This window comes from Silurus aristotelis (assembly GCF_946808225.1).
Source record: "Silurus aristotelis genome assembly, chromosome: 13".
Taxonomy (NCBI): Eukaryota; Metazoa; Chordata; class Actinopteri; order Siluriformes; family Siluridae; genus Silurus; species Silurus aristotelis.
In genome coordinates this window covers 10,539,424-10,562,727 of record NC_139586.1, presented here as the reverse complement: position 1 = coordinate 10,562,727, position 23,304 = coordinate 10,539,424, and the positions used below count along the sequence as shown (strand labels likewise).

At 37.8% G+C, this 23,304-nt stretch overlaps 2 protein-coding genes across 2 annotated transcripts; both read left to right on the top strand.

The window, feature by feature from the left end:
• The first annotated feature begins 1,491 nt into the window (after positions 1 to 1,491).
• tmem38a (transmembrane protein 38A) lies at positions 1,492 to 8,184 on the top strand. The gene is made up of 6 exons (XM_083558627.1): positions 1,492 to 1,813; positions 3,934 to 4,090; positions 5,830 to 6,014; positions 6,383 to 6,470; positions 7,310 to 7,427; positions 7,511 to 8,184. The coding sequence occupies exons 1-6, from the start codon at positions 1,690 to 1,692 to the stop codon at positions 7,724 to 7,726; spliced, it is 888 nt and encodes a 295-aa protein (XP_083414753.1). The 5' UTR covers positions 1,492 to 1,689; the 3' UTR covers positions 7,727 to 8,184.
• Positions 8,185 to 9,679: 1,495 nt separating this feature from the next.
• On the top strand, positions 9,680 to 20,139 carry comp (cartilage oligomeric matrix protein). Its single transcript, XM_083558515.1, has 19 exons — positions 9,680 to 9,816; positions 11,722 to 11,795; positions 12,755 to 12,806; positions 12,951 to 13,105; positions 13,410 to 13,547; positions 13,647 to 13,721; positions 14,221 to 14,373; positions 14,478 to 14,582; positions 14,659 to 14,766; positions 14,851 to 15,010; positions 15,097 to 15,215; positions 15,312 to 15,364; positions 15,724 to 15,917; positions 15,991 to 16,169; positions 16,252 to 16,300; positions 16,386 to 16,582; positions 18,244 to 18,416; positions 18,516 to 18,655; positions 18,851 to 20,139. Exons 1-19 carry the CDS (start codon positions 9,729 to 9,731, stop codon positions 18,907 to 18,909), a joined length of 2,271 nt encoding a protein of 756 aa, XP_083414641.1. The 5' UTR covers positions 9,680 to 9,728; the 3' UTR covers positions 18,910 to 20,139.
• The last annotated feature ends 3,165 nt before the right edge of the window (positions 20,140 to 23,304 follow it).

Here is a 23,304-nt window from a genome sequence, read left to right as displayed (position 1 = left end):
TCTCACAAAAGTGAGTACACCCCTCACATTTCAGCAACCATTTTAGTGTATCTTCTCAAGGGACTATACTATAGAAATGAAACTTAAGTATATTTTAGACGTTGAATGTATTTTAGAGTCACATAGTCAATGCGCAGCTTGTATAACAGTACAGAGTTACTGTCCTCTGGAAATAACTGAACATAGATTAGATTAGATTAGATTAGATTAGATTAGATTAGATTCAACATACAGCCATTATTGTCAAAATAGCTGGCAACAAACGCGAATACACTTTACGTGATAACAGTGTTGTGGGCTTTCTTGTGAGCCAGCTTTAAAAAAGGCTTCCTTCTGGGACGACAGTTATACAAGCCGACTTCTGCAACCTCTAAAGCAATGGTGCAGCACTCATGCGTCTGTTTTTGAAGCAGATTCTGCACCTAATGCTCAGCACCAGGACTCAACTTCTTTGATCGACCATTGCGAGGCCTGTTCCGAGTAGAACCCGTCTTGGAAAGCCTCTGTATGACCCTGACCACCGCACTGTAACTCAGGTTTCAGGATGTTACAGATCTTCTTATAGCCTCAGCCTCTTTGTGGAGAGCAACAATTCTAATTCTCAAATCATCAGAGAGTCTCTTTGCCATGAGGTGCCATGTTGAACATCCAGTGGTCAGTATGAGAGATTTGCACTCAAAGCACCACATTTTACCTGCTCTAATACAAGATACACACATTTGTATGGTCCTGTCAAGCAGACAAAAACATGAATGACGATTAGGACATGTGGTTTAGGGTTATCTTTACTGCTATACAAGCTGCACATTGAATTGTTGCTACCCTTAAATTAGAGAATGAAAAAACCACAAAGGTTACTGAAATAACTTGAAACTTACAAAAGCAATAATAAATAACAAATTGCTGAAAATTAACTAATGAAAATCAGACATTGCTTTTGAATTGTGGTTCAACAGAAACCTATTTAAACTGGCCTGGAAAAAACTGATGGTACTGTAACTTAATATTTTGTTGCACAACCTTTCGAGGCAATCACTGCAATTCAGCAAATTCTGTAACCTTCAATAAGACTTCTGCACCTGTCGACAGGTATTTCGGCCCACTCCTCATGAGCAAAGTGCTCTAGCTGTCTAAGGTTTGAAGGGTACCTTCTCCAGACTGCATGTTTCAGCTTTTTCTAGAGATGTTCAATAGGATTTAGATTGTATGTATGTATGTACAGTATGTAGCCCAAACAAACTTGAGCTTACACAACATCAAAGAGTCGATTCAAGTTCATTTAAGGTCATCTACTGAAACCCCTACTAGTACTTTGTAATAGTACTAGTAAAATACTTTGTCGTTGAGAGCAAGTCTGCCAGGATCCTACACTTTGGAGGAACCTAGATCCACGTGGAGCTGACCTCGAGCTCAGTGTTCCTGTTTGACAGGTTCTTATGTATCTAAACACTTTCCCTGAGCCGCCCATAAGAGGCAGTATAACCCCGCAGTTAGTCTCCTTCTCCATGCCATCCTGAAGTCCTCGTTCAACCCTGGGGGTGCAGATGAGCCGCAGTATATTAATAGGAGACTATATGTGTCCATCTCTCTTTCACCCTCAGAGGCTTTTGCGCGTACACACCGTCCACGGGCCTTTAAGCAGCTCTCTGTACATGTACTAATACTGTCATCAGCTCCACAGCCGAAACCATGGAGGTCCTGGACGCACTGAATTTGGGCGAATTTGCCCAATACTTCTCGAAAATGACCATGTTTCCTGTATTTGATTTGGCCTATTACATCGTGTCCATACTCTACCTCAAGTATGAACCAGGTAAGTGTGACACATCTGTCTTGGCATGTCCTATTTTTATTTGCGGGTATTTTTTTTGCGTCTGTAATATACCATGTTTATAACATGTTGCAGAATGATCCTCTGATCACTGCTTTAAACATGTCAAATCCACTGCCTCATTGCCACAGGTGTATTCCAGGATAATGATTTATATTAGATCATGCCCCATTTCTATTTATTATAATGCCCTTATTATCTGTTATTCTTTTTTTTCCCAAATTTCTGTCTATTTTTTTTTTTAATTCTCAAACCAATTCTGACACCACCCCCCCTGCTCGAAATCTGATAGATGCTCTCTGTACATACCAGAGCTGGAATAAATAGACTTGCCCTAAATAGACAACAGCAAGAGAGCACAACTTTGCCCTGTTTTAAAACGAGCAGCACTCTTTTTGAGCAACACTGATTAAAGCAGCGGTTAGTAACCTGTTTCCATAGCAACTGAGAGCTCACTTTGTAAGGGGACGAATTGTGTAGTCACAATCGTTCAATTGTGCAGTGGTCATTTGTCAACAAAGTGCCTAAATGTAAACAGAAATGACCCAGAAACATACAGCGGCTCGGCCCATGGTCGGTTCTGTCCATGAATATAAAACACAACAGGGTATTGGGATATGACCCGATGTTTTTTTGTTATCATGTTGTCTTTCTTTTAGCATAGGAGATCCCAACATCAACCATTTTTGCACTTGTTAAAGAGCAGCACCTTTATTACTTATTCACAGTTGATTCAGGTGTTCAGGTGATGACGTCTATTGTAGTTCCTTCTGTCGTTCCCTCACCCACTTCTGGTGCCTCTTTTGTTTTGCCTTTTTGAAGTTAAAATGTGGAACAGCTGTTTATCATGTTAAAGAGACAGCACAAAGCATTAAGATGTCTTCCTGAAAACTAAAAAAAAAACTATAAATAACAAAGTGCTAATGCTGAAGATTGTTTCCATAAATGTACATTTATATACATATATAAATATACATGTCAAGTCAAGTCAAGTTTATTTGTATAGCGCTTTTCACAACAGACATTGTCTCAGCAGCTTTACAGAAAACAACAGTGAAGGTGAATGGTGTGCATTTGTCCCTGATGAGCAAGCCGTGGCGACAGTGATTTTATATATATACATATATTATATACATAGCTTCAACCATTTCATCACAAATGGCCACAGTCTCTGTCTTTGCCAAATGACTGTGGATTAGCATATTTGCCTGTATTTTACATGAGACTTCTGTTTCAGCTGTGAGTCGTCGAAAATTAATTTTGACCAATCAGATTTGAGTATTTAACAGCGCTGTTGAAGCATCTCGCACATTGCTTAAGGCCAATTTAGACTGTTTTTCTGTATTGGAGTTTTCATTACAAACCCGATTGCTTTTATGATGTTTGAAAATGTAAAAAAAAAGTTTTCTTTGTGAGATTTGAGTAAACAGCCCACTGAGTATAGAGTAGGACATTGTTAAGGATTGAATGAATTCAGCACCAGAATCACTTCAAGGATCACTCATCAGTTTTACATCTATGGATAAAATCTTCGTTTGAAAGGTTTGCAATTCATTTGTCTATAGAAGAAAAATTGACATAGTGCCTCATTGTAAGAGTTGCTTTCACTTGAGTCACACAAGAACTCAAGCACAAATGCCACCACTTTCAGCATGCTCGAGGTCAAAGATCACAGCTGGCCTTCCAGTTGCCATGAATGAGTCGCCGTGGACTGATGTTTATTTTTAGTCATCATTTGATAGGATCATTTCTCCTACAAAATGCCTGCTGGCCACACCTGTTCCATAAGATCTGTTTGTCCATGGAGCTTTGGAGGCAATGAAAGACTTTTGCTGATATCTTTTCTAAAGATTAAAACACTTATCTGAATTTAGTAAGCCCTGTTTGGACTGGCATGCTCATGGAGTGCACGGCTGTGTCCACATTTACACACATTATTATTCATACACCGTGTTCATGTATTGTATCCAGCCAGAATGCACATTTCCAGGGATCAATTACAAAAAAACCCACTAAAATCCCTTGTGCTGGATTGTTTCTTACATTTAAACTGAAAGAAAGAGTATGAACAGAGGGTAATAAAACGAGTCTCTGTTTTGCAGGTTCAGTGGAGGTGTCCCGCAGAAGCCCTGTGGCCTCTTGGCTGTGTGCAATGCTCTACTGCTTTGGGAGCTACATCCTAGCAGACATTATGCTCGGACACAGCCCCATCGACTATTTTCATAATAACAGCCACATCCTCCTGGCCTCAGCTGTATGGTAAGATCCAAGTTCAGAAAGCAGATTCTCTATAGCTCACATGCAGGCAGCAGCCAAACTGATTTGCATCACATTTGCACAGGTTTCAAGCTCTTAAAAAAAAAATCAACACATTCAACCTTTACTATGTAACTAAAGGCTCGATATGCCCTAAATGAAGATAAAAAAAAAAGCCACTATGATTTATAAAACACATGAAAATCCCTTACACCATATTGCATCATGCTGTGTATTAATTATAGGGCTGTAGCTTGATTCAACTATATTCCATTCAGTCTCTGTAAAGTCACCCTAGATTACTGTTTGAATAATACTAAGCAAGATATGTAATGAACTTGGTCTATAAAACATGAGGTACCAGATCACCAATGAGTTGCTCTGACAATTCAGATTCAGTTCACACGCTTTGAAAGTTTGATCAAATTCAGTCACAGTACATGTTTAAGCTCTATAGCATTAGTATGATGATCACAGTATGATAAGAGATTGAACTATTGTAATTTGGCATTGTCATAAGAAAACCAGATGAATCAACTGTACCTTATGTGTGTGTGCAGGTATATAAAATGTGCTCAAGGCATCCAAAATGTACCTAATGTAACATAATACAATTATGACAAAATGAATACCCTGATTAGTAAAAAAACCCAAAAAAAACAATGATAATTTCATTAAAATGATTTGAGAATTATTACTTGAAGTATTTTATTTCAAAACTGCAAAGGCAATGCGACGAATGAAAGATTACATTCTGTGAGAAATTAAGTACAGGAATTCATCTATAACAAAAAATAAAGGTGGAAAAGCCTTCAATTTAAATCAGTCCAAGAATCTTTCAATTGAATTTATTTTGTAATATCCACCATACTGAGCTAATTGCCATGTTCCAGGCATTGTGCAAAACTTAAAAGGTTATTCCATTATTCTATTAGCAAACATCTGTTTGCTGTAATAACATCGAAATGACATTTCAGAAATTAAAATGTCGATTTTTGTTCTCTCATTTGACACTGTGCTTTTGGGAGATAGGATAAGGAATGACATGTTATGAAATAGATGAGTTTTATGGATGTGGTGAGGGATGACATTCAGGTAGTTGGTTTGAAAGAGGCAGATGTAGAGGATGGGGGGGTATGGAGACGGATGATCCGCTGTGGCGACCTCTAACAGAGAAGAAGCCGAAAAAAGATGTTATAAAATGCATAAATATTGCGAAAATGACCATAGATGAAGCTCCGCCTTTCTCATAGTTCTCATTGCTCCTGTAAATTCCACCTTCTCTCTACAATGAAACAACTCATACCCAGGCCTATTCAAAACGTCTTTCTTTTTCAGCATCTATCCCTGGTTCCAAGTATGATCTTGTTAACTGGCCCTCGATGAGCTGCATCAGTTGTATCAGATAACCAAATAATGACTAATCATTTAAGAAGAAGAAAAAAAAAAAGTAATATTTTTGGTTTTACTTTTGCGTGAATTTTTCCAGCTTCTCCCCAAATAATTAACTGCAGCCAAAGCCTAAGGTGGCACAGGAGGCCTCAAGAGTGCATTTGTTTGCTTTTTTCCTACTTTTTTGACCAATAATTTTATATTATTACAATTCAAAACTTTATATGTTACCTTTTGGAGGTAGTCATTTCTTGTCCGGGAGAGTACTTTCATATACACTGTTTGCTTTACGAAATCTTTCTAAATAACTGTTGTTATTGTTTCTGTTTCTCTACCACACAATGTTACAGGTATCTCATTTTCTACTGCCCACTTAACTTGTTCTACAAATGTGTCGCATTCCTGCCTATTAAGCTTGTGCTGGTAGGCATGAAGGAAGTCGTCCGCGTTCGCAAAATCGCTGCTGGAGTCCACCACGCTCATCATGCCTATCACCATGGCTATTTCATCATGATCATCACTGGTTATGTCAAGGGTAAGTAAGTGACACTAATAATAAAAACGTTCAAAGGGCTGATTTCTGTACTAATTTGACCTGATTTGGCTGAAAAGATCTGTAAAGTAAATATCCCCATGAAAGCAATTCATTTCACTGCACTATGACTGTACTCTTATGTAAAGGGTTATGATGCTGATGTTAAAAAGAAGTCATGTCCTTGTATATCAAATATCATCTCAAGGCATGATCCTCAAAAGCTGTTCGAGGGACTATCACTTTCACTGCAGCGGTTAAGATGATCTCAGTGAAAGGCCACTTGCCTGGGACTGTTAATCCTGAGCTCAGCAAGAGCACGTCTTCTGCCCTGACACTTTTTTTTTTTCATTCTGTTTATGTCTTTGTAGGATCTGGAGTAGCTCTAATGTCAAATTTTGAGCAACTGTTGCGTGGAGTGTGGAGGCCGGAGACCAATGAAATTCTCAACATGTCATTGTGAGTGTTTAACTCCTTTAATTGTAGGCTGTGTGACCTTAAGGGAAAAAGAAACACACACGTCAGGGTTGTTGTAGAATCCAGGGAAGGGGGCGACCGTGTGCTATACTGCAGCACTTACTGTGGAATGTCCATGCGTTCCCTCATATCGATTAGCTGTAAACAGAATTTCTATTTCCAGTATCAATTTTCTAAAAAAAATAAAATAAAATAGCGCATTATATTGAGAAACCAAAAAGTCAGATTCAGGATTGTTAAGCATTGTCGAGAACGTTAAATAAACGTCTCTCTACTGCAAACGTGCCCATATTTTTCTTACACATTTAACAGCGCTGTTGGTCATTACATTTGTTGTGTAAAAGGCAGGTAGTGAACAAGGTGTATGCATAATAAAATAAATAAGAAACAGGATAGGGTTAAATCCTGGAAACACAGAACACGGATATGGAAAAAGCACGACTAAACAAAGATTTTCAGCGAAAGAGAAAACCAGGAAAAGCAAGATTAAAAAAAAAAACTATTGACATGCTAACCACTGGCCACACTAACGCTTTTGGGAAGCAAACCAATGGCAGGAGAGGAATGGAGACATGTCTTCTTCTTCTTCTTTTTCTTTCGGCTGCTCCCATTAGGGGTCGCCTCAGTGGATCATCCTGAGAAATGGAGACATGTCATGAACTCAAAACAACAATATTAATATGTTCCCCATTTTGCACTGAGAGCAGGAATGACAAAGCAAATGATAAGACTTCAGCACTTACAGCATATCAAATATTTCATTGTTGCACATGAATGTAAGGACATTCATCCTAATAATTCCTCTCTGTATGCATTTGCAGCCCCACTAAAGCCAGTCTGTATGGAGCCATTCTGTTTACACTCCAGGAGGCGCACTGGCTTCCTGTGTCCAAGAGCACCCTCATCTGCATCTTCACTCTTTTCATGGCGACTTTGAAGGTACAGAAATCGAATGCAGTAGTTTTTTTGCTACTTGACGTGACGATTCACAGACGGCACCGTGACACCGTTTTGTTTTGCAGGTGGTTATGACCGCTCGTCACTCTCACGACTCTCCCTTCACTCTTGTTGAGTCCTGGGTGTCTCACCTGCTCTTCGGATCTCCTCTTGCCATCGAAGACGCCCATAATCACCATCACACTGCCCCGGCTGCCGCCTCTGCGCCCGCCTCTCCAGCCAAAACCAAGGAGGAATTGAGCGAAGGCACTCGCAAGAGAAAAGCCAAGAAAGCAGAGTAGACACCTAGCTCATTATTAGAGGACAGAAAAATAACAATTTGTGTCTGCTATCAGGCCCAGATTTTTGATCCCTGGGTTTATTATTGGAAAGATAGTAATTTGATGTTCACTGATTACAGGTTTTTTAAAATGGTGCTTTAAATGACAGATACTCAGTAGGGAATCTGTAAATATACACATTTCACCAATAACACATCCTTCCTGTTAATATATAGTGTATATCTTTATTTATTATGTACTTTGTAGTCAGTTCGGGGATTCCAGCCAGTGTCAGTGGTGAACTATCTTCTAGACATAAGTCTTTGGATTATTATGCCCAGTAAAAGGTGAAATTGTCCCTTCCCTTTTAGAGCAAGACATGGCTTCTGACTGAAGCAGAGTACACGAAGTACACGGATGCTCTTTATATCATATTTGGACAGGACGACATTTTCAGAAGTAAATATATTTTCCAATCACATCTGCTTCTGTGTTATTTCATGATATCGAAGTAACCAAAAGAATACAAACCAGGCATTGCATGAATCTATGTACAGTATCTTTTTTTTTTTTTTTGTATTGTCAGTGTGCAATGGTGTTGCCATTAAGTGCATATCCCTGTTTGTGACAAGCGAACTGTATTTTACAGCTGAAAACACATATAGGACTCTGCCAGCTCTCCTAGTCACATGATGATATAATGGTTACCATGCATACGTTTGTATTTTTTATACTGTTAATGTATAGAAAGAGAACATCTTTGTTACTCTAATATTTTAGCGACAAATAGTCAGAGAGCGAAACTTCAAGAAGAGTTTAATAGCTTTGAATAGTTTCTCATTTTGGCCTCACATTACAATCGTGCAGACTTTTAATAGTTTGGTGTGCTGTTCAGTTGCGTTTGAAAATTTTTGTATCCAGTAAAAGAGAGACAAATGTTAGTAGAATTAAATGACCAAGTGCACAAAAACCATTTTAAATTGAATTCCTATTTAATCAAAAAAGCACTTGAAATGAAATTTAAAAAAGGACCCGTTATCAGTCCAACTTCTGAATTTTTTACAATTTCTTTCTATTGTTTTGTGTTATCTGACACTAACTAATAAACCAATCAACACAAATCGTACAACAAACCGAATGCAGCATTGCATGTGAACAAGTCAGATTTCTTTCAAAAAATATTCCAGATTGCTGGAATAAAATCCTACATATTTGTCGTAGCTTTTGATTAATGGGGTGTTTTCACTCATCAGGGGCCCTGGGCAACAAACAGAGGCAGTGTTGTTATTATCTGTTTCACAAAAACGTTTTGGTCACGTGAATTTAAACTGAGATAGCTGAGCTTAGAAACAACTAAAAAGGGTCAATTAAATGGCACAACATCCTAAAAATGTCACCTTATTACTTGGTTTATTTGTTTTCTTTCCATTTCTAAAAGAGAGTTCTTGGAAAAAGCGAGTTGAGCTAAATGCACTTAAAGCGTGTGTAACGTGTGTCAGGGTGCAACACAGAACCCCAAGAGGCGATGAACTGGAACCAAACTAACATCTGTGGATGCAATTATTGACCACCGAACACTCAGGATAAACACAGCAGCCCTACTGAATGGCATGTGTGCTCCTTATGCTGAAAGGTTTTGAGTAAAGGCACGGGTCTTCTTGAGTCTTTATCCAAACATTTATGTTTTTAACTTTTTGGATAACTGTGTATAAAAAGACATTGAACCTATCTGTCACATCTGGGAATTCCATCAGTTGCTTTAATGGTTTGCCTGAAAGCATAAAATACATTTGATTTGCCAAAAGGAAACCTTAATAAAAAGATCAGTTTTATTAAAAAAAAAAAAGAATAAATTGTTTCCCTGCATAAATTATATGTACTTTAAGAAAGAAAGAAAGTCGTATGCCTGACCTCAGTGATGTCAGAGGCCCAGAGAAATATAAAAGCAGAGGAGGGGAGAGGAAGCAGGTCAGATGCAACAAACACCCACACAACCCAAACCTGCTGGAGGAGAAGACCAAAGATGTTAATATCTGCATTTCTTATTCTGTTACTCTCAGGATTTTTTGATATAGGAAGGAGTGTAGCACCCAGCCAAGTGGCTGCAAAAGGTAAGCAGCTTCAATTCACACATTCTTATACTGTCAAGTCTATCTAGAATTTCTTAGAATTAGATTACAAGAAATTTTATCTTTTTATTCTTTCTCATCCTATTGGTTTCTTTTTAGAAACAAATCCTTGATATGAGCAAAATGATCTGATTTAAAAAGCATTTCAAGTTTGAAATGAGTATAAATGGCCTGAAATCGATTTAATAGTCATATATTTGTTTTTTTTTGTAACTTTATAATAGGTTTTAGTACTAAAATACTAAATAAATGTGATTATATTTATTTAGCTATAATTTTTCTCAATATAAAAGTAACATTAATTCGATGCATAATTTTAGAACTTAAAAATTTTTTTTTATTATGGTTTAATAATAATTTATGGTTTAAAATTATGAATTATATCCAGAGTAACAAAGTGGGGTTAAAGAACAAATTTCTTTACCTGGTATTATTATATTGTGACTGGTAAATACAGTTAAGTGCAAACGTTTGCTCAGCCTTCAGACAAAACAAACTCGGTCATTCAGTGTGTTTGCTTTAATAGGTGTGTAATGACAAGTGTATTATAAAAGATTCACAAATGAGATGATAGTAAAAAAAAAGAAGAAGAAGTGATTACTAGTATAGCAAATAAAAAGAATAGTAAAAACTACTACATCATTTATTATATGACCTGATCTTTCTTCATTTCTAATTATTCCCCCCCATTTTCCCTGATTTTCTATTAAATATCAGACACTGCATATTGTATTTGCAAGCAATATTTACATAATGTTTAAAAAATTTCATAAGAAGGCTTTATGATGATGAGGTGATTCTTTCCCCCCGAATGAACGAATGAACGAACGAACAAACAAACAAACAAACGAACGAACGAACGAACGAACGAACGAACGAACGAACGAACAAACAATCAAACAAACAAACAAATAGATGAATAAATAAATTGGAAATGCAGTGTTTCCATTACCTGCATCAGAGTTTTCTACATGCATTCCTGTCAGTAGTTCTTGTGAAAGAACTGACTGCTTCTGTCCGATAGCCAAACTGACTGATGTCTATATTTATTTCTGCATTGCATTGCATTGCATTTATTTATTTATTTATTGTATTTTCTTCTAGGGAACAAAGGGGTGCAAACTTTTTCTATTGAACTGTATTATATCAATGTTACATTTTTTATGGCCATATCAACGTCTACAAACCCGAAATCAAATACCAACATATAGACATCAGCCAGTTTGGCTATGGGACAGCAGCAGTCAGTTCTTTCACAAGAACTACTGACAGGAATGCATGTTGAATCTCTGATGCAGTTAATGGAAACACCACATTTCCATTCCAGCCCAGGAGAGGCACAGTATTCTCTGGGGAAAAGCAATATGCTGACATATTTATTTTGTTCTGAGATTGACTTCGTGCTGAGATGCAGCAGGAGCAAAGGTGAACATGATCCCCCTGAAACATGAGCCTTGCTGTTTCACCCCATCTTCATCATTCATTCCGGCGCCGCCATCACTTTCCTTCATTTTTACGTTCAGTTTTCTCTTCATAAACACACATACGGCAGTCAAAACAAACATTCCACTGGCTGCAGGAAATGACAAATTAATCGTCCTTGTGATTTCCAGCAAGATCTGGATATTCTCCATTAACAACAAACCATTGTGTGTCACAAGAGACTCACAAAAGCCTGGTGGAAAACTCATTGCAACAGGAGTGAAAGTCAACATACTGTATAATAATTTATGGATCTGTTTTGCTCATTATTTAGCGTATGCTATTTTGATTTATGCTACATTTTGTGTTTCACTTTTGACAGTTTCTAATATATTTCCTAATAGAATATCAACTGTTGATTTGTTATTAGTTTAAACTGATTATTAATGCTTTTTATTCTTATAGATGACGAGATAATAAATCAGATTAAGGGCACAAACCAGGCCCTGGCTGAAATTAAGGAACTTCTAAAGCAACAGGTAAAAAAAAAAAAAAGGTTTAAATTCATTGTGTGCCATGAGAGACATAGACAGGAAGTCATTCCATTGGTTGTGGGTTGAGGATATAAGCTAAATATAAACTAGATTATAGTTTTCAAGTATATTAATAAGTGATGCTCAAATGCATTTCCAGAGGATAACAGATAGTAGTGGAAATGATGAGTCATCAAATAATGAGGCCATATTTACTTTGTTAAGATGACAGTTGTATTATAAGGGTTTAAAATGAGATGCTAGTAACAGAGTAAATGGCATTTTGATATCATGAAACCAGTTACTTGTCCTGCACTAAACTTCCAGCATGGAGGGATAATCGTAAGCATATTTATGTACATGGAGTCTCTGTGCATTGGAAGGTTCCCCGCAAATACTCCCGTTTCCTCCCCCAGTCCAAAGACCGGTATTTTTAAACTGTTTGTAGTGTGTGAATTTGTGTCTTATAATGGGGTAGTACCCAGTCCAGGGTGTCCTCTGGCCTGTGTCTCATCACATTCTCTCACCACAGCAGCTTGGAGCCAAATAAAGTGTTTTCATGAACTTGGGAGAAAATATATTGCTGACTTTGCAAACAATAACAAAATTATTTGGCATCCACATTATATAACCATCTGTGCTGGTTTTGCACAGTGTATGTTAACCAAAAGTGAATAAGCATTTGTAGCCTCACAGCTCCTGAGTGCAAAATTCACTTTTAAGATGAGGTTATGGCGTCATTTGGGCTCTCCAGGTTCCCCCCACATCTCAAAAACGTAAAAATGTCCTTTTTTCAACCGTAGTCCTGCCTTGCTGAAATTTTCTCCCAGGTTGGGCTCTGTATCTACTGCGAAGATGATTGAATGATACTTAATGTATGCTATTTACATTTCCAAACTGATTGCTGATAGCTGAGATTACATTACAGTAATATGTTGTTGGTTTGTTGCTCTTTTCTCATGTAGATTGAGGAGATTGTGTTTCTAAAAAACACAGTTATGGAGTGTGAAGCCTGCGGTGAGTGAAATTTTGCTTGGGATTTAATGCTACACCATTTAAAAAATGGCTTGATTTACTTTGTTAATAAAGTGCCACTTTTCAGATTCCTCATAAGTGTCACGTTATGGGAAATCACAAGGACTCTTTCTTTTTTTCTTGTAGCCATGCGCACAGAAGATCCAGTTGAAAAACCATCCTGTGATCCCAATCCCTGCTACCGAGGAGTGACTTGTACCGAGACAGCTAATGGTATCAGATGCGGACCATGTCCTCAAGGCATGGAGGGCAACGGCACACACTGCGAAGACATCGACGAGGTTGGGGCGCATCACAGGAAGCCAAACCGCAATGCTTTTCCACTTTGACCTCTCGGGATTTAATATTATTGGGGAAATTGTCCTGTTGTTGAAAAGTTTGTTTGGAGCAGATTTGAGAGGGATGGCATATATAAAAGTGTGACACTAATGCATGGTATGTGACTGTGAGCTTATGGATGCAAAAGAGGATAGATAACACATTCCTTTAAGTGTGTATTATGGACATGAACTGGATATTGGATGTGAATTTTCAGGATTAAAAAGAAAGAAATTCATAGTGAGGGCTTGTTATTTGTGGTTGTAGTGCTCGGTGAAACCATGCCATATGGGTGTAAGATGCATCAACACATCTCCTGGTTTCCGGTGTGGTCAATGTCCTGCTGGTTATGCAGGTCCCCAGGTGCAGGGTTTCGGACTTGACTATGCCATAGCCAACAAACAGGTTACTGCTTTAGTCAGCATTTCAATCTTGCAATAATGAAAATTTTTAATCGTACATCAGTGAAAAATACATAAATATTTGTGTCTTCATTCATTAAAGGTTTGCCGAGACATAAATGAGTGTGAAATCTCAAATGGCGGCTGTGTGGAGAATTCCATCTGTTTAAACACAGCGGTGAGTAAACGAAAAAGAATTTCGGAAGTCATAAATCATTGTGTACATCTGATTGCTTTTTTGTTGTTGTTAAAAAGAAATGGGTCCACTAACATTTTTAAATTTTGAAGATTTTTTGTTTACCAGTTTCCTCCATTTTGATGTTTGATCGTTCAGCTCCAGTTCTTGAACTGCATGATTTTATGCACTGCACTGCTGCCATACAATTAGACTAGGCTGATCATTTCATGAATGATCAGTTGTACAGTGATTGTATGTAAACCACAACACTGTTCTTCAGTTTGTTTCTCTAGGGTTACTAAAATGATGTGTTTCTTATCATGGATGCTTCCATTGAGAACCTAATAACCATAAGAACCTTGTAGGAACATATTTTTAGAACTGCTGTCTGGTACTTTTTCTCAACACTTTTATATATATATATATATATATATATATATATATATATATATATATATATATATATATATATGTGTGTGTGTGTCTCTATGTGTGAAAGGGGTCTTTCCGGTGCAGCCACTGCAAGCCAGGCTTCATTGGAGACCAGACACAGGGCTGTAAGCCTGAGAGGGCATGTGGGAATGGGCAACCTAACCTTTGTCATGCGAGTGCTGAGTGTATCACCCATCGGGATGGCAGTATTGAGTGTGTTGTAAGGACTTCTATGACTCTTTTATGAATTGTATTGATGGTGAATCCAATGTACTGTAATTTGTCTAAAACTTTAAAATCAGAATGTAACCCCCCCATATTTAGTGTGGAGTTGGTATGGCTGGCAACGGATACATGTGCGGAACTGATACAGATATTGATGGCTTCCCTGATGAAAAACTACTTTGCTCTGACAGAAACTGTGCTAAGGTAAGAATGAACAGGTTCAACGACTACCTGAACGTCCACTTTAAGTTCAACAAACTCAATCCAAGGTGCTTTGTAGGATAACTGTCTCACAATACCCAACTCTGGCCAAGAAGATGCTGATAAGGATGGCATTGGAGATACTTGCGATGAAGACGCAGATGGGGATGGAATCCTGAATACTGAGGTAATGTAGTTACTTTGGTTCCAAATTTTGTGTAAATTGCGTGTCATATTTTTCCTAATCACACACTGCTCTTTGCTTCACAAGGACAACTGTGTGCTTGTGCCAAATGTAAACCAGAAGAACACTGACCAAGATGATTATGGAGATGCTTGTGATAACTGTCGCTTAATGAAAAACAATGACCAAAGGGACACTGACAATGATGGCGACGGTGACGAATGCGATGATGACGTTGACGGTGATGGTACGTTTGGCATTCGTAAAACACGGGTTTGATTCTTCGAAATTGGATATTTCTGATTTAATTGATATCCCATTTGTGGTTTTGAGGCATAAAAAATGACAAGGACAATTGCGTGAAGGTTCCAAACGCTGACCAGATCGATCGAGACGGAGATAATGTTGGTGACGCATGTGACAGTTGTCCTTACATTCGCAATCCAGACCAGGTCAATGTCTCCTCCTATACATGACTTCAGTGTATTTGGTACATAGTGTACATTTTCTCAAAGACAAACTCATGATCTCCTCTTTTGCTCTTTCAGATGGATGCTGATAATGATTTGATTGGTGATCCTTGTGACACCAACAAAGACAGGTATGGACAATTTGTTTGACTTGATTTAACTGATGGTCCTTGTGACAATAACAATTAATGAACTGCTGGATTAATTAAATTAGTCCTTGTTATGACACCAACAAAGACAAATTTGGACAAATTACCGGACTTCATTTAAGAAGTGATGCTTGTTACACTGAGAAAGACAAGTATGGACAAACAGCTGGATTTGATTACATTGGTAAAACTTGTTACACTGACTAAGACAGGTTTGCACAAATTGCTAGATGTGTTTTGACTGGTAGTCCTTGTGCCACTAAAATTGCACAAATTGCTGGACATGTTCCCAATATATTTATTTGATTCTCTGAGAGAGTTTATTCCCTTTTCCCCACAAGTGATGGAGATGGTCATCAGGACTCACGCGACAACTGTCCCGCTGTCATAAACAGTTCTCAGTTGGACACAGACAAAGATGGCAAAGGGGACGAGTGTGATGACGACGACGACAATGATGGCATTCCTGACCTCCTTCCTCCGGGACCAGATAACTGCAGACTCATTCCCAACCCTCTACAGGAAGATTGGGATGGTCAGTGGAACCTCCTTAGAATGTCAGTGAAATATTTAAATAATTGGACAATAACTTTTTACATATATTACAGGAGACGGAATTGGAAACGTCTGTGAAAAGGACTTTGACAATGACACAATCATAGACCAAATTGATGTGTGCCCTGAGAACACAGAGGTCACCCTTACAGACTTCAGGGCCTACCAGACTGTGGTTCTGGACCCAGAAGGAGATGCACAAATTGACCCAAACTGGGTGGTGCTTAATCAGGTATGATTTGCTACCTCCTACCGTTGAATTGATGTTAAGAGCTTATCATAATGCTCCAAACTTTTTTTCTTCTTCCAAACAGGGACGAGAGATCATTCAAACCATGAACAGTGACCCTGGACTAGCTGTTGGTAAGACGTACAGTCAAAATGTTTGACATCGGAAATTTGATCCAAATTTCAACTACATTTAACCTCTTTTTGTTCTTGCATGCAGGTTACACTGCATTCAATGGTGTGGACTTTGAAGGGACGTTTCATGTAAATACGGTAACGGATGACGACTATGCTGGGTTTATCTTTGGCTATCAGGACAGCTCCAGTTTTTACGTAGTCATGTGGAAGCAGGTGGAGCAGATCTACTGGCAAGCGAATCCTTTTCGAGCTGTGGCTGAACCAGGAATCCAACTCAAGGTACAATGTAGTTACACTGGTTTAACCCATATAAAATTCAAAACATCAATGTACTTTCTTTCGGCTTCTCCCGTTAGGGGTCGCCACAGCGGATCATCCGCATGTTTTATTTGGCATGTTTTTACGCTGGATGCCCTTCCTAACGCAACCCTCCCCATTTATCCGGGCTTGGGATCGGCACTAAGAGTGCACTGGCTTGTGCAACTCTAATGGCTGGGGTTGGTTCCCCTACCGGGAATCGACATTCTGAGAGAATAAATGATGGAAGAAACTCCTGACTCAAACATTTTTTTAATTAGTTGAAAAGAAGGGTTTGCTTATGATCATTTTTAAAGAAATCAATCAGTGTTTGACTCATTAATATCATTCTATTAATAGATAGGTGTGCTGAGAGTTTTTTTTTTTTTTTTTTTTACATAAAGTGAGTTATTTAAGAAAGAGTCAAAAATTTAAGAAATATTATGACCATAATAAATCATAGTGTTTTGGATGTAAAAAGCTTTAAAGGGAGCACTTTTACTTTACTGGATTCATATTTTACCTACTATATTTCTACCGTTACTCAACTACATGGTTTGCGTACTTCATGAACCACTGATTATTATTATTATTATTATTATAATAGCCATAGACACTATACAGGATTGCACAAAAACTGCATGGTGCAGAAAACCAGAAGGGCATCAGTTGTTCAAAAAGCCTAACAAATTGATACAAATACAAATATATAACTGTGATATCTGTTCCGTTTGTCTCTACAGAGTGTAGCTAACATACTGTAACATTACCGCATGCTATTTTGCGTGTAAAATAAAAAAAAAAAAAAAATTATGTAAAAAAAGTGATACAAAAAATTGGTATACAGTGGTCCCCCAGAACTTGCAGGGGGTTACGTTCTAAGACTGTGAATTTTGGCCGCACCCCCTAATGTACCTAATGTAATGAATTCATCTAGACATTGTCTTTTTAATACAATAATGTTTTCAAAAATTGTATGAAATTTGTTAGTGAAAACGTTTAAAATGTTATTCCTAACGTTCCTGAGCGTTCGGTCCTGCTGTGGATTCCCGCGAATTTTAAGATAACCCGCGATCTGCTGTAAGTTAGGTTTCAAATGAGAACCCGCAAATTTTCCTCACCGCGAGTTCCAAACTGCGTATTATCAGGGGTTGACTGTATAGTCAAAAGTAACACAGCCAATATGATTGCAAAAATAACGTCTTCTAATATTATGTGACCATTATGTCTGTCCCAAGCGGGACCACCCAAACATGTTGCACGTATGTGCAACCTGGTGGAAAGCGGAAAGCAACCCTTTTTATACGGTTTATCTAGAACCAATATATCAAAATATCATGAGCAGCAAAGAAATGAATATAAGAACAATCGTGAATGGAAAAAAAAAACAAAAAAACATTTCCTTCATCCTGGTTAAGGCCATGCTTGAGTATACCGATACAAATATTTGAGCATTTAACAGGGACAGATTATGGCATTATGTTACTCTACTTATAAGGATATTTCCTTGCAGTATGTGCGCAGCTGGTTACTCTGTGCTCAAAGACAGCTGAACCTGTCAATCTCCAATGGTGCTGAAAATTCTAAATAAATCCAAAGGATCTACAATGTTGCTTGACGCTTCGCTCTAAAACTGTTTCTAGGCCGTGAAATCGGAAACAGGGCCAGGAGAGAATCTGCGAAACTCGCTGTGGCACACAGGTGATACCTCCAACCAGGTGAAGCTGCTGTGGAAAGATCCGAGAAACGTGGGCTGGAAGGACAAAACTTCTTATCGTTGGTTCCTGCAGCACAGACCCCATGACGGGTACATCAGGTACAACAAGAGCTTCGAATTAACACTGTTAGCTGAAATGATCTCCAGTGGGTTTTTAAATTAGCCCGAGAAGTATTTAATGCACTGTTGTGCGTTCAGGGTTCGGTTCTATGAAGGCCCCAAGATGGTTGCAGACACAGGAATCATTATTGACACGACCATGAGAGGAGGCAGACTTGGAGTGTTCTGCTTCTCACAGGAGAACATCATCTGGGCCAACCTGCGCTACCGATGCAACGGTGATTATTATATTATTAGGTCGAATACAACAACCTGGAATGACTCACATTCAATAGTATATATGCTGAGGATTCAACTGCATTTTTTAAAATATTATTGATTATATCTAAAATTCGGATGAGAATGATTCTGTTGAAAGCAGGAAAACATTTGCATCAATAAATAGTTTCAACATCCATGTTTCTTTGCTTCAGATACCATTCCGGAGGACTTCGACACGTACAAGTCCCAACAAACCCATCTTCATATTTAATCTCCACGTCGTTTCATCCATGACTTCGACCAGCAAAATGGGATTTGGGGAACTCTAGGGGTCAGAGAAGCATTGCAGGTGGTCCATGATTATTTTTTTTGTCTAATTTTAGTTACCGTGCTGGAAATTACAACCTACCATGAGGTTATTATTGTTCAACATTCCTTTTTCAAAGGCATTAAAAAAAGTGTTCGACTGGTAACCTGAACAGGTTTATTCCGAACCTCAATAACTCCAAAAAAAAAAATAGACATAGATATAGATAATGGCAAATAATGTCCTAATGTGTCCAGTTAGTGGGAAGTTCATTGAATAGAAGCTCTATAGTTTGTATAAATAAAATAAAAAAACTGATTGTACACCTTTAAAACTATGCTTATATGTTTTCCATAGAATTCCTTTTACAGTAAAAGAACAGTAGAACTGTACATAACATGAACGATGTATTCCAGATGTATACTGTCATAAATTCGCAGTCATGCATTTTTTTTACCGCTCAACCCTTACAAAGGTAACGTTCAACAGCTACTGCGTTTGAGCCGAATGTGAAGTGTATTCAATACTGTCCCGGCAGATCTACACGTTTACATTTGCTACTTCACAACCAACCACTAAATCACAATCACGGATGTTTAAATGTATATATTTTAAAAACCACATACAGAAATACAGGTTACAAAATATAAAGGATGTCATAAGAACGATCTGATATATGCAGCTGAGACATCATGCACATCCATAGTTAGCATACTTTTTGAGAACGGCGGCAAAAAACCCCAAAAAAAACAACCAACAAACAAACAAACAAAAAACATCCATGAAACGATCACTTGAGACTTATGTAAAGAGAGAAAGTGGCCTTCTACGACCATCCTTCACAAACATGAGTCAGGATATGGACCACGCCAGAAAGTCTATACGGTTACATGAGCTCTACACTTATAAATAAAAGGATTTTTCTTTTTTCTTTGTTTTGAGGGAAAACACCTGTCAAAAGTGTCTCCATATGCAGCCGGGTAAAGCTCCAGCTCATGATGGATTTTTTTTCCCACTGAAGTGTATTTAAAATGCATATAAACAGCACTGTTTGTGTTCAGACTGCAGATTTGTTTATTGTATATTCTTGAATGTATTTTTTGGACCGATTTTAGTTTTTACACCAGCTCTGGTAATATCATTAGATGGAATATAATGCTCTTTAATAAGTAAAATAAATGCAAATGGCACTTATGTTTGGTGGATGAAGACTACTCTATATTTTCTATTTTATATAGGCCGTGCTATTACTTAAAATATTCATATGTATATATGAGAGCGCGAGAGAGAGAGAGATAGAGAAAGAGAGAGAGATAGAGAGAGAGCGCGAGAGATAGATAGATAGATAGATAGATAGATAGATAGATAGATAGATAGATAGAGAGATAGAGAGATAGAGAGATAGATAGAGAGATAGATAAAGAAAGAGCGAGAGATAGATAAAGAGAGAGAGCAAGAGATAGATAGATAGATAGATAGATAGATAGATAGATAGATAGATAGATAGATAGATAGATAGATAGATAAAGAGAGAGAGCGAGAGATAGATAGATAGAGAGCGATAGATCGATAGATTCAGAGAGAGATAGATAGAGAGAGAGAGAGATAGATAGATAGAGAGAGCGAGAGATCGATAGATAGATCGATAGATAGATCGATCGATCGATAGATAGATAGATAGATAGATAGATAGATAGATAGATAGATAGATAGATAGATAGATAGATAGATAGATAAACAGCAGCTGCCCAGCAGTTCTCTTAAGGCTTATTATCGAGGTTGAAGGAGGCTCCTTTAAAGGGGCTCTGCGTCCTAAAATAAACTAATGCTAAATTACGATTCGAGAGAAAATCCAGACCTGCCTGTTAAAGTACTACTAGAATCAGATATCAGGAAAACCGCTGTAGCTCTGTAGGACAAAATAAATAAATAAATAATAAAGTTCAATAAAACAAAACATACATTCTGGCTGTAGCTCCTAATTTTACACATCTCAGAGCACAAAGACTTGAGCCCTTTTTTTTGTGGTGTTTTTTTTTTTTGTTTGTTTTTTGTTTTTATAAACAGTTTGCACTTAGAAGAAGTTACATAGTTGCTCCCAAAATCTGCGATCCCTCCCCGTTATCAGTGCAATGCAGCGGAGAAGAATTGTACAGCCATGAAGCCATAATACAAGGAGGCCAGACATGTCAGAGAAGAGGGGGAGAAAAGGAGGGGGTGGGGGAAGAGAATGAAAAATAAAAACACCACATCATTAAATCTACAGACCTAAACAGTCTCAGAGAATAAAACAGTCCGATTTTTAATGCCATACAGCCACAGTTAAAGTGCAAAGCAACACACCGAGAAAAGGTACAAAAAAGAGACACAGATTTGCACAAAAAGCTGCCATATATATCAGAGACCTGTGTTGTGATATATATCTCAGTGATTGATAGCGATTTGTCGTGTTGAAAGGAGTCAAGATGCACAAGCTAAGCTTTCAGCGACGGTGAAGTGAACAAAATAAAAGACGAAAAAAAAGAAAGTTAGAACTTGCTACTATAATGATGGGGGGAAATTTTTTTTCAAAATAATTCATGCTAAGGAAGAATGTACCCAAATAAAAAAAATTTAAAGAACAAAACCGCTTTGGTCAAGCAATAGGTAATTTGGTGTGATGTACATCTCACATGGAGCCCCATACACCAGAGGTGATCAACTAGCATGTACAAAAAAATGACTGATCTTCAACTGAATGAACCACACCTTTTTTTTTTTTCTTTTTTTCTTTTTTTTTTTAAGGTAAATGCATGCATTGCATTTTGCTAGAGTCCATTGTGTTTTCATGTGCAGCAGATCTTTTTAAAATCATGAAATCAGCCAAGCTAAGAAAGGCCTCTCACTTTCTTGTATTTTACATGCAGTCATTGTCTAGTGATAAGCTCTATGTACAGGATTTAGCTTACAGGAAGTGATACAGGAAGAGAAGAAGAAGAAGGAAAACAAATCGAACAAACTTCAAACGAAGCAAAAACCTGTTGAACGGATATGTAATAAAGTAAGTGACGAGGTTTACGATTATGGTTTGAGGGGATTTGAACACGGAAGATCGCAATCCTGTCTGGATGTGGCCTAAATGTGTGTAACTGCATACTGTAAACTGTTAGAGCCGTGCCGATCGTTTCTCCTACCCCGTCCGTGCACTCGTGTAGTAAAAGCTTTACACCTACATTATAGTAACTGTTCTCACCTAACAAGATAGACTTCAAATTTGTAGTTCGATAAAATTTCTCTGTTTTTTGCATAGGAATCACACATCTGTACATTTCACATTGCACAATATTTTTTTTTTCTCATTTGTTTAGTCTTAAAAAGTCATAATAACCCTTACATAGATCACATCTAAGACCGAAACGCAATGCAGCCGTTAGAAAAATGGACAGGGACATACATTTTTTGTTTTGGTTCCGTATTCCGGTAGGTTGGACCTGAAATCGACATGGAAGCGCAAAACACACAGGTATATCGAGTGAACCAACAGATGAAGGTTCTTTTAGAGCTCGTTTTTACATCCACGGTTTCCAAAGTTGGTTATCCGAAAGCATAACTGCGGGTTTCTGATATTTTTGCAGTGCGGGAAACCCATTGTTCTCCAATTGGTTGGAATCAAATGAAAATGGGAACAAACATGGATTTCATTTGTCGTTTCAGAATAAACAAAACCCTAACCGGAATATTACTTAAGTGTCCCTACAATGGGGGTCGATTACGTATTTATTTATTAATTTTTTTCAGTTAAATAGCTTGTTGAATACAAAAACTTTCTGAACCCTCTGCCATGAATAGTTCATTCACTGCATTCACTGACTCAAGCTTCCTTTTCAAAATATTTTAAAAGCATTTAAAGCGAAAAAACTGTATGAGGGGGAAAAAAAAGCAATTCTCTTAAAAGTAGATACAGCAGAGAACGCAGTGATTATTCATGTTAAGTGTGGGAAAGGGAACCAGAAGAAGGTATGAATGAAGGGGCATATAAATATAAAAAGCTGTTGGAGAACTGGAAGCATAGGTTAAGGTCTAGATCTTAGTAGCAGAGTGTTGGCTGTATTGGCCATTGCATCTTCAGGGCAAAAAAAAGAGGGCGGGGGATTTTTAGGCTCTGGGATTTCGACCGAATGGATTGGATTATTTCACCATTAACCTTTGCAGACTTAATCCGCTAAACTGGGTGCTGGATTAGAAAAAGCTGCCGATCAAAACGCACATCTCGTGTCTATCCACATGAAGGTCATCAAAAATTCAGAAGTAACTTATTTGGAGAAAAAAAAAAAAAAGATCAATGTAAAAATGAAATTTAAAAAAAGAGGGAGAAGATAT

Coding starts and splice junctions, on each gene's coding strand:
- tmem38a (XM_083558627.1), top strand. CDS start 1,690: ATGGAGGTCCTGGACGCACTGAATTTGGGCGAATTTGCCCAATACTTC. Junction 1,814..3,933: donor CTACCTCAAGTATGAACCAG/GTAAGTGTGACA, acceptor TCTGTTTTGCAG/GTTCAGTGGAGGTGTCCCGC. Junction 6,471..7,309: donor GAAATTCTCAACATGTCATT/GTGAGTGTTTAA, acceptor ATGCATTTGCAG/CCCCACTAAAGCCAGTCTGT.
- comp (XM_083558515.1), top strand. CDS start 9,729: ATGTTAATATCTGCATTTCTTATTCTGTTACTCTCAGGATTTTTTGAT. Junction 14,374..14,477: donor ATGGCAGTATTGAGTGTGTT/GTAAGGACTTCT, acceptor CCCCATATTTAG/TGTGGAGTTGGTATGGCTGG. Junction 15,918..15,990: donor TCTACAGGAAGATTGGGATG/GTCAGTGGAACC, acceptor CATATATTACAG/GAGACGGAATTGGAAACGTC.